General features: G+C 35.2%; 1 protein-coding gene across 2 annotated transcripts in view; it reads right to left on the bottom strand.

The window, feature by feature from the left end:
• Positions 1-12331, bottom strand: part of GRM8 (glutamate metabotropic receptor 8) — a 305966-nt gene that overhangs the window by 156579 nt on the left and 137056 nt on the right. For both annotated transcript variants that reach the window (XM_085041880.1, XM_085041868.1), the window contains exon 5: positions 11767-11904. In XM_085041880.1, the coding sequence (XP_084898006.1) occupies positions 11767-11904 (138 nt within the window). The remainder of the gene's footprint in view (positions 1-11766; positions 11905-12331) is intronic.

Raw genomic sequence — 12331 nt, 5'->3', positions numbered from 1 at the left:
ACATGAATTTGACTTTTATGTTGGATAACATGCTATAGTATTTTCATTGGAATGGGATAAGGTTTAATTCTTTTTTGTTTTGACTTGTAAAATGGACTAGTTTAATTTCAATTCCAAACATCAAAATCCTTTTTAAAATAGAAGATTGATCTTTGCAGTTCTGCTTCTCTAGACGATTTCCTGAATGATAAATTAAGAATAAAGGTTTTGACCCTCATTACATTCTTCCAACTTCCCAAAATAGGTTCTTAATGTGTAACAGCAGTAATTTTAAATGCTTCTCTTCACCTGAGACTAGGAATGAGGGAGAGGGGACTGGGAACAGTTCCCCTGTGGCCTGACAGTGCTTGCCAACACAAAGAGGTGCAGCCCCAAGGCCCAGCTCCCACAGCATCAGCTTGCCTTTCTCCAGGCTGCCTGCTATTGCTCTTGATAAATTCCTCGGTCCTTTACCTCTCACATAGACTTCCTATTGAGATTTGAAGATCAGTAACACAAAGATTAGAGACAGGAAAAAGGGTTGGCAAAAGCAAAATATTTTGTGCCGAAAGCATCCTCTGTAGACCTGCATACAGATAGGGATGACAATGGAATTAAGGGAAAGGAGATTTTATACAAGAAATTAATGTGTACTGAGATAGATGTACATGCATGCTGAAAACCATGTTAATATTTAAAAATTCACTGCTCAAGAAAGTAGATCTGTATGAATGTCGAAACCCAAGCAATAGGGTTATATCATCATCATTTGATCAGAAAGTCAATCACATACAAAGTTTAGGAACATATGACCAATGGAAAGTACTAACAATGCACTTTTTTCAAGTACCTCTCTGCTCTCCAGGGAGGTTACCATAAGAACACAAAGCAGAAGCACTTAAAATTATTATTTCTTTGTGGAACTGGCTACTGAATATTTCTGTATGGGTAGAAAATGTATTTAAGACATTCTTCAGGTAGTCATAATCATTCACAAGATCCTTGAGCTGTGAAATGTACTGAGTTCAGTGCAGTCCTGCACAGATGCATGTGGCCCCCACACAGCCTACCTTGCATAACTGGTGTTGTATTTCTAAAGATTGCACAGCAATATGTTTGAACACATAATTACACCTGAAATGCTTGACCATAATGTAATTCATTCCTCAATCTGAAATAAGAATTAATTTAAGTTAGCATTCAAAAAAAAAAAAAAAAGAGGACTTTGGAAAACAAAACAAATAGAACAAATGAGTCATAAACTTGTTGATTAATTAATTAATAAACTGAGCTATAGCAAAATGCACGTCTTATTAAAGTGTTACTAAGGACTTTAACATCATGAAAACATGATTGTTTGAAATTTCACACAGCCCCATTTCAGACAAATAAATATAATAATGAAGCATCAGCCAGAGATACTGAAAATGCCCAACAAGAACAGAGAACCCCAAGAAGAGAAAGGATACTGGTCTTTGTTTGGATGAATGCACTGGACCCAGTTTGAGATAGGACTACAAATAAGCACCTTTGTAATCACAACTAATATATGCTCAGATACACCTTTCTAAAATTGAGAAAAAAAAAAAAAAAAACAAACCAAGAAAAAATCAATATAGTATTTTTTAAAATTATTATTTAAGGAGCATTGTAAAAAAGTGAGGAAGATGTGAAACCACCATTCACATTCTAAAAATACACTTTCTTTTTATAATGTCACATATTTGTTAAAGGCTCCAAAAGCAAAAACCAACATGATTCAATACTGCAGTGAAGGAGGTTGCCAGAACTTTTAATTTTTTTTTTTAGAAGAGTGATTCATGTTAAATGAGGAAAATATATATATATATATCTGGCTATATATCTGTGTATATATATACACACAGTGGAAAACAAAACCACGTAACAGAAGACCAAAAGTGATTTAATACACTAATATGCACTGCAGTCCACTCTCACCAATATTTTTTCTTTCACTGAAAATTTCAAAATTTAGTATGGCTGAGATCAAATTCTTGGTTGGTTACCCTTTTCATAGGATGTTCAAACTTCTTGTCTCTATTTCAAGGTTTTGTACAACTTGACTACAAAGCTCTGCTTATTTTCACCCTACTCATAAGATCTAACTCTTGTCTTCTGATGTGAAAAGCAATGTAGCTTCCCTTCTGATCATTCCTTTAAAGCTTTTCTTATCCTACTCAGCCTTTGATTGCTGACCTCTCTGTGATTTCCACAAAGAATCAAGTTATTACTCTCATTTGGGGGGCCATATCCTCTCAAATCTCATAACTCTTCATGTCAATAAAGCAACACTCATGGTACAGCATTGAAGATCTGGCTGCTATATATCCTTTGTATTTTATCTCTATGAAACTAAGTTGCAACATCTTTGGTCTGGTGTTTCAAATCCTGCTGCTCTCTTTATTATCATCATAAATTACATATAAGATAATTTCACAGAGGAATTGGTAAAAACATTTCAGATAAAATGGAAGGTGACATTAATACTCACCCAAAATTCAAACCAAATCTTATGCAGACCTGAAAGCCTCACATTGCAGCTTGCAAGGTGTGGGTCAATCAGAGCCTGGCTAAAGGAACAATGTTTAATAGAGTGACAGGACAGTTTTACCATGAATGCTGATATCCAGACCATGGGTAGTCTGGCTGAAGAGTTCAGAAGCTTTAGTATAATATATAAATTTATCTACCCTCTTTTTCTTCTAGGCTGTCAGTTATCAAACTTTACATTCTACTATCCCACTGTACCCTTAAACTGAAAAGGTAACAGACACTTGCATGTCCACTTTCAGTTCTGCTAGCAGACATGAAGACCTGTACAATCTAGTACAGCAAAATAATTCTTCCTACTTTCATTATTTTTCCTCTATCCATTTTAAAACACTGCTTCAATTACAGATTTCACCTAAAATCCAGAGAAGAGGTATCATAAGTTCACGAGCAAGCTTTATACTATGAAATTGCTACTCTAATTTTGCAGAAAAGTAGTTAAAACCTTAATTAAACATAATTTTAACTAATTTAAAAAATAAATGCAATGAGCTCCAGAAATTAAATCCCTGAGTGTGTGTTCTTTGTCCATCAGTAAATAATTAGCAAATGATACAGCAAATTTAGCTTCCTTTTCTCTTCCCAGATTTTGTGAAACCATTTGTAATCTTATGTTTGTTATTTATTTGGAATTACTAATTACAAAGTCAATGTCAAATTTGTGGTCTGTATATTTTTCTTTCTAGATAGTTTTTATCTGTAAATTGAGGAATGTTACATATTTTTAAAACAATGCAGAACACGACCACTTTTTTGTCTTACAGTCTTACAATTCAATTTTACAAATTGCTTTTGTCCATTGTAGCCTTCTGGCTGATATTAATATCCCTATTAAAAAAAAGTTTAAAAAAAAAAAGATAAATTATTCCAGTAATCTGCACATATAGCCTATGTGTTTGTTATTTTTTTCAGATTTTATATGCAATATAAAATGTTTATTCTGAAACCAAAACAACTGGATATGGTAGTATTTGGTCAAAGGTTGGACTCACTGATTTTGGTGGTCTTTTCCGACCTTAATGACTCTGAGATTCTAATGTATCCTCCAAGATGGTTCCGTGAATTGCAGAGATTATTCCATCACTGTCCAAGCCAGAGCTTACAACGCTCCTAAAACTGCCACTTTTAGAGACTTGGTCAATTTTTCAAAATTTAAAAGAAATAAAATGAATTTGTTTCTTGTTTGCTGTAGTTATAAAAGTCACAGTCAATTTAAAAAGTTACCTTGAAGTACTTCTGGTACTGGAAATTGTTCATTCATTTCAAGATGAGAGAATAATTGTTGATCTGCCTGAGAGTCTCTGAAGAACTGTTCTTTCTAGAGTATTGCTCAGGAAGAAGTCTGGCAACAGTCAGAACCTAGCACTAAGAGTGGAAAAGTGTCCTTATTTTCTGAGCCAAACAATGCTTATTGGCACTTAAATTCCACTCGACTCCTACAAACAGGTTTATGATGTGCAAATGCCCCCTCATTTTTCTTCTTCTTTGTTTGAAAGAATAGAACAGGAAAACACTGTTCAATAATGAAACCTGAAAAATGCAGTCCCTGGCCCAAAAATATTATGTTCAAGCACATGGAAAAGTAAAGAACAGACTGGAAGCAAGGGAACCCTGAACAGCAGGGTGTCAGCACACCACCTGCCCCATGACTGCAGAGCATTTGAAGGCATTTGGATCTTCTTATCTTGTGGGGTCAGTGGAATGTATGTAGAGCATAGACTCACTATTTTACATTTTAGCAAAGTAACAAATCAACCAAGATCATTCTTGGCTGCCAAAACTTCAGTAAATGCTGAAGATAGAGTAGAAAAAGCCCAGAGTATTAAACACACATTATCTACTGATACCACAAAAGGAAGCACATCTTATTCTTCCGTATCACTTTAATGAACTGAAAGCAACTTATTTTCCACAGGGAATGCAAGATCACAACAGGAGCTGTGTTTGTCTGAGTGACAGATCACATATATTATGTAGATTCATCAAAGATTTTATAACCTTAATTTCTCTGTCTCCTGGAATCCTCTCTTCACAGCATAAAAGGATTTCAGCCAGAGTAATTAAATATTTAATTTTAAAAAAAACCCTAAATATAAAAAAGAAATATAACTTTCTTAACAAGTCCTTTTGAAATATTTTTGCATAATTCTACAAGATAATGCATCCTGGAAATCTGTGGTATTATCAATAGATAAATGGTCTCATGTTCAGATCTGAGGAATATTTGCTGATAATCTATGTACAGAGGACTGACATATATTGACTGCCCTTCTGTTTTTATATGTGAAAGTACTTTTAAGAATGCTAAATTATCTCTAAACGTTTAAGTAATATAGTCATAATGAATATAAATACATATTAGAGTTACTACCAGCATCTTACAGGAATTGGGAAAGGAGATTGCTTTGTTGAGAAGGTGATGATCAATGCAACCATGGAATGAGAGTAATGTCACTTGATTTGAGCAATCTAAAAGTGGGACACATGATCCAATTTAGTCATCTAGGTCTATTTGCAATCCATAGAGTGAGATGGGCATCCTCACAGGGTAAGTCATCCCAGTGTAAGCAGTTTACTGAGACATATGGAGGTGGCCTGCCAGAAGTTGGAGAATTAAGTAAATCCTGTCTCATGAGCTCCATCCAAGTGCAAGCCTGCAAGCCCTAAACACACATTAGTCCAGAGTCCACATCATTATGTTCACCCATGCAGTTAAACCAATGTAAGCTCAATGTAACAAATACACCTTTTACCCCATGTGCCCTGATTTCAACACAAATTAAGGACACTTGTGCTTCTACCTGACCTTTCATAAGAACCCTTCATACAAGAATACCTATCTCAAATATTGGGTACAAATAATATTCTGGAAATATTGAACTAAAATTGGTACATTTAATGGCTACACTTGACCATTGAAAGCCAAATTTTGATCTCCTTTCCTACACTGAATTATGCTACAGTTTATTGTGTATGTCCCGTTGATTTTGCAGGGTCTACTTCTGCAATGAAATTCCAGTTGGTAGATTTAAAAGCATCTGCATCTGTTTCCAGGTGACCAGTCTGAACTTCCTTCCACAAAAGATGAGCAATTACATATAAATCAGGGACATTTCATAGGTGAATAATTGCTTAATGTATTGAAAATATCCATGATATAAAAGCAATCCTAGATATTTTCATTACTACTTGATGAAATGATGAAATAACTTAGTTTGCCCTAATTATATCATAAAATTAATATCATTATTAAAAATATAGTTTTACTTCTGTTATTGGTGGTATCTAACATAAGAATAAGTTGAAATATATTTTAATATCAAACATAATTAATCAGTAAAGAGATCACAATAGAAAGATAAATAATTTCCTTTATTTTGCCATTTGTTTTGACTTTTTTTTTTTTTTAATTGCTTATATCCTGTAAATCAAGTCCTAAATAATAGAGAAAAAACTGTTTTGTGGGACCTTTTGCATCAACAGTTTATGTTGCAAGTCTCTCCATACTCCCTCAAAGTCTTTTGGGTCCAATTGATGGGATGAGTAGGAAAGATTCAACAGTCAACTTGGCTCCTGCTTATGCTGCAAATCTGACTACTGTGATTTTTATGTGGAATTACTGTACTTACAAAAAGAAGCAATACACATTTCAGAAATATTAATAAAATGTCAAAACTTATTTTGTGATTTGTTCAGAAGATACTATTCAAATGGGAATCAAGACAATGACAAGCAACAACAAAAGAATATAAAGAAAAAGAATTGCCCTTTCTAACTCCTATGCCCAAACATCCTGGTCACAACTCACAAATCACACAAGAGGGAAAGCAACTACTTCTGTGTAGTCTAAAGCAGTTCCTCCTGAGCCTTAGTGCCTTTTGAGAATTGTGCTAAATTCATGTACCTCAACTGCATCTACACTGATTTTCTTAATTTTCTGTAGGTCTCATCAAGAAAAAAAGTACTTTAGGAGTGATTTGATGGTAATGGAACCATTACTCAGACTAAATAGTATGTCATTGTACCTCTAAAAGATTCAGATTCTGCTTTTCAATTTGTCCTATAAGCTTTTCAGAATGTGACTACATTCACACATGAGTAAATTTACTTCTTTCTATTAATATTTTTCAAGACAATTCTAAATTCAAAGAGGTTGGTTAAGAAAATAATTAAATAATATCTCTGCAAAGTTCCTAGGTATGCATGGTTTCTATTATACTCCACTGTGATTTTTTTTCAGAAAAAAAACACCTCATTTTGACAGAGCAAATCGAAATCAGGCTAATTGACACAGGTCTCTATACTTCTGGAAACTCTTCCATCTTTATTTTTAGCAGCAGAGTCAGTCATTATAGGCAGTTAAAGGCTGATTACATTTGCAGAGTAGTTAGAATTCTAACCGTACAAAACAGGGGGAGAGACTCCTTCTGTGGGGATGTACACGAAAGAGATTTATAACATTGTTGTTGAGGTTTTATGAAAGTACCACATTTCATTGAGGTTTTATTAAAGGGCCCCCATGTTGCTGTTCAAAGGCCATAATTCACGCCTTCAAGGGATTCCGTGGGCAAAATCCAGAACAAATCTCAATTGAACTGTGTCTTCTTATGTCAAATTTGAAGCTGAGGCTGTGATTTTTCCCATTAAAACATGATATAGTAAGCAACTTCATTTCATGTTACATTTCTATCTGCTTATGCATACAAACACAAACACATATCTACTTGTAAAAGCACACACAAATATATACATGCATATACAAAAAGAGGACTTCAGAATTTTTTGCTAGATTGAAGTCAAATATTAGCAGTCTGTGAGGTTATTGGAAGCAAACCTAAGTAAGCTGTATTTAATTCTTACCCTTCTCTCTGAACTCTTCATCATTAATGCTGTTTTTTTTACTATTGCTGTTTTGCTTTTCTGAAAGAGTGATGTATATTGTCAGCACCTCTATTCCATGCAATTATTAAAAGAGTATCTTTCTTTGATCTTCAAATATTTGAATTCATCCTTTTGTAGGCTTCTTAAGAAAGACAAGACCTAAAAATCTACATTAAGGTGGGACTAACAAGTAATAGCTCACCAACCAACGTTGGAGCTAAGAACAACATGCCAGAGATAGGTCCAGTCAGGCCACAATATTTCTAAATAATGCTAAATCTTCAGATACCAAAACCTGGCCCACTGGTAGAGTCAGCTAGGAAGCTGAGGGTGTGGAGAAATTGTCCAGGACATTAAATTTAAAGTAGAGCAAGAGGCATAGAGTCTCTGCCATCTCCTGCAACCACCATGCAAGTCCTTCCTCTTGAAGAATCAACAGGAGCCAAAGGATGAATGAATGTTGTCTCTGCTTTTACAGTTTTCTGCTGGGGCACAGGGATTAGTGAAAAGCTTTCCATATCCTCACTTCTCCTCCCTTCCCACAGAGAGCCCAGTGCTAGAGAAAGACTACTGAAGATCTCTGAAAGATTCATGTCTCACTAAAGATGTTTTCATTGAATATGGAAAACCTGAACCTTGAATAAATATGTAAAGTAAGGCTTCTTGTAAGCTCTACATATGGTTTAATCTTGGTAGTGCTCCTTTCTTTTCCATTCTGTTGTAGTAATACAAATGACTTTTCTCTGCAAATGCCTTTCTCCTTCCCCAAGTAAAATATTTGAAGGGTAGTCATTGAATTATTGTTTCATGCTTACTAAGTTAATGGCCAAATTTGATATTTTTTTAATCCCAGAAAAGTCAAAACGAGAAATCTCTAATATTTTTCAATGAACTATTCTAATATTGAGGATTTGATCAATGTACACTTACATTCAGAAACACACAGAGCTAGCTTCAAATCAATAGTGGCAAAGAAATTACTTTTTCAAAGTTTAGGTGAATCATTGCTTTCTGTAAAAGGGCAAAAATCAGAAAACAAACAAACAGGCAAATTCAAAAGAAAGTTATTACTTTATCTAGCTCCAGAGCACAAATTCTTTTAGGAATAAGAAGCAACAGCAACCACAAATAAACAGGATTTTAAAATTTAAATAAACTGCTCAAGTCATTACAACACTAGACTGTAACAGTCAGTAATGTACAAGAACAGAAGAAGGTAAGAAGGCTTATGCCCTTGTGTAATTCTTAACCTTGAAGGAAGATATATTCCTTTCAAGACTTCCAGTGCTTAAAAGGCTGTTGATTTTACATAGAAAAGAAAAGTAAGAAAGGTTTTTCTCTATTTCTCTATTTTCTAGTACCTTCATAGGGGGAAAAATGCTTGAAATTGGATTAGATCAGTTGCAGCCTCACTGCAGGTGGCAAAAATTTAAACCTATGAATAACTCGACTAAACAGAGAACAGGGATATCAGTTTTGTTGTTGTTGGGAATTACAAATGTTATGTGAGAAAAAGATTCAAGTACCTCCTAATAAGATAAACAGGAAGATGTAATAAAATACATCTCAAGCCTGAGAAAACTTTATACCTTATCAATTTGCCTTTTAATATAACTGGAGAGGGAGATTTTCAGATGGTGCTTGTATCTCGAGCTTTTGAATTCTTTTCAGTGTACTACTACCTGCTAACATCACAACATCACAGAATCATAGAATCATCAAGGCTGGAAGAGACCTTCATGACCATCTAGACCAACTGCCAACCTGGCACCACCATAATCACCCCTAAACCATATCCCCAAATGCCACATGCAGACACCTCTTGAATACTTATAGAGACAGTGACATGATATACAAATTGGACCAGTGGGCAAAACAAAAAGAGAATCTTATTATCTGCAGTGCCCAGATAAAAATACAGGAAAATTAGGATAAATGGTGTTTTTAATTCAGTCTTCAAGTTTCCATCTCAGCTAGAGATGGAAATACAGAATCACATAATCACAGCGGGAAAGATCAATTCATGGGTGGGGTATCCTTCTCCAATCTTCAGCAGGCATAGAAGGTCATAGTATACCCTTATCTGGTTTGAGGGCTGTGGTATGAAGAACCAGCCAGGATTTCATTGCTGCCTCTCTTTTTTGCATGTGAGGCCCTGAGAAATTAACTCGGGTGTGTCAAGACATCATTTCTAATTCTCTGGGTTTAAACTGGGCTGGGGGTCATTCCCCTATTCTCCACCTATCATTTTCCTTAAATCACAGGAGGTTTATTTTGAACTTGCTGCCACCACCGTCTCTTGATTCAGTTTACTTAAAAGGAAAATATTTTGGTTATTTTTGTTATCCAACACTTTAGATTTTACTTAGATTAGCATAGGGATCACAATGAATCTCCAGTTTGTGTCAGGTCTGGCGCAGTCCACGTGGGGACTTTTTTCTATTGTGGCAAGTCACTTGTAAGTGGTTTTAGTCACAAGTCCTATCACTTGTAGGTACTTTGCAGAAGAATTCAGAAGTTTTTCCCCTGCAGGTGAAAATACATGTGCAACCATCATGAGACCACCCGTGTCTTTGTCCCATCATTTGATACCATGTTAACTTTCTGGGCACAGAAAATATGTTTTGTTTCTATTTTCAGGTTGAGAACATGCCATCATTTTGTTTCATAAAATATACAGATATCTGTTTCAAATTAGAAACTACTTTGGATCTATCAAGATACAGCCAATGCATTTTATATACTACTTTTCACTCAGCAATTGAATTTGACAGATGTGATGAGGCTGAGATAAGTCATACAACCATCTGTGGTAACATTTAGAGCTTCCCAAACATACACCAGTCATTCCACCTGAAGAACTTAAAAAAAAAAAATCTATTTTCCACTTAAAATAGTAATAACAAAATAATCCCTTTTCAGACATGGGTAACTATCCAGCCGTGACTTACTGCTATATGAATCAAGGCCAAGGAGTAAAGGATTAGAGTAATGAGGTATCATTTAGCTCAGAGAGGACCTGAATATTCCCTTTTTTTTGTGAAATATGTGATAAAAGGCAGAAGACACGGCATTGCTGAAATGAGAGTGAATGCATGACTCTGATATTTCTGTGTGAGTTGTACCTGTGCCTTGTAAAGTCCAGTGCAGTAAGTGTTTGAATCAATGGCACAATACACATACAGTAAATCTGATGATCCAGAAAGTATAGGAATGCATGTTCTTGGAGAGAGACTTCCCAGTGTTTCTGTGTGACAAGCCCAGGAGAAGTGGGGTGCTGGTGTGCAGAAAGTTTGGAAGGGCACCCATATAACAAAGGCTGCATGAAAGTGCCAGAAATCTTGGGACAGCAACTGAACAAGAAAGTTCATGTTCCATAGGGTAAATATTATTTGGGGAAAGAAGAGACTGCCAGGAAAATCAAGGCACATCACAGACAATTTATGTATGTAGTGCAGCAAAATTGTGTACTGCGGCTGGCACTACTCACAGAGATGGTGGTCACAACCAGTGACAGTGATGGTAGCAGTAATTAAGGAAATGACACAAGGAGCCCTGACATTAAGTGTCTACACAAAATGTAACATAAGCAATCTGCTGTAGTCACAGAAGGTAACACTATTGTAATAAACTTTTCAAGGAACAGCAAGAAGACAACATCTCATAGGGAAGATCAAAGTCAGCTGCTGATGTGTCTGCTGTATTAGCTGTTGTGACAATTGCATCTGGGTAGGATGCCTGAGCAAGCAGGTTTGCAAAACTAGTGACAATTACTTCAAGTTTTTGCTCAAACTTTATAGAGGCTTTCAGTTTTACAATATGATATATAATCCTTCTTTTACACAAGTAATAAGAACATATTGATTTGCTTTTTCCTTTATCCTCAAACAGTTTGTAAACTAAATAAGGAGTTCAAGATTTGACCTGTCATCAAGACCTCAATAGTTTAAACATAAATTTAATTTTCACTGTATATACTTCAGGGTTAACAATACGAGAATTACCGTGATGCACACATTTGCTAAGAAAAATCATATTGACAACTACAGATGGGGTGAGAGAGGAGGTCATCGAAAACATAAATGGAATTGAAACACTGCCACTGGTCTTTAATAAAATCTGTACCATCATTGGATTTGTGCAAATTAACTACTAAATTTCTCATACACTCTCCATGAATTTTTTATTCATGTTTAAGAAAAAATGTCACACTTTTCCTACAACTAAGCAATTTGCATTGAAGAACTGAAGGGAAACAAAAAAGCACTGAAAAGAAACAGTTCCTGCCCTGCACCTGTAAACAATTTACAGATAATGCTTTACTTTCACAGTTACCTGTGCATTTCTTGATATTGCTGTTTCTTTTTCCATGTGATCCTAACTTGCATCCAAAATTCTCCTCCCAAAATTCTGCAAACCAGACATTTCTTCTATTGTTTGCAAGTGTTCTGCTCCGAAAATATCTATCGAAGCCTACATTCAGGAGAAGTGAAAGAAGCATTAAAATATAATACAATATAAAAACAGTAATTTAAAGACAATATCAGACATTTCATAAATACAAAAACAAGGAAAAGCTTTAGGCATAAACTATTTTATGAGCATAGTAGCATCTAAGGATTAGATTTCCTTTCAAAGCCACCTAAAATCATGGGGTACCTCTTTGTTGAACTAGAGAGCTTCCAGGACATCTACAATTCTGCTTCTATTTATATATTTAATGACACCAGTTGGGGAACTAAAGATTCCTGCTTAAACCTGATCACCAGTCCTACTCCTGCAATCCAGCAGTCATAATGAAATCATGATTAACACATCCCATCTGGATTAGCTCCTAACAAAGTATTTCCCTGAGGCTAAATTATCCATGTAACATCAACAGTGCTCATTTTTTCTAACC

The sequence above is a fragment of the Lichenostomus cassidix genome, chromosome 1Aa (genome assembly GCF_008360975.1).
Source record: "Lichenostomus cassidix isolate B80296 chromosome 1Aa, HeHo_3.0, whole genome shotgun sequence".
NCBI lineage: Eukaryota > Metazoa > Chordata > Aves > Passeriformes > Meliphagidae > Lichenostomus > Lichenostomus cassidix.
This window is presented reverse-complemented; position numbering and strand designations above follow the sequence as displayed.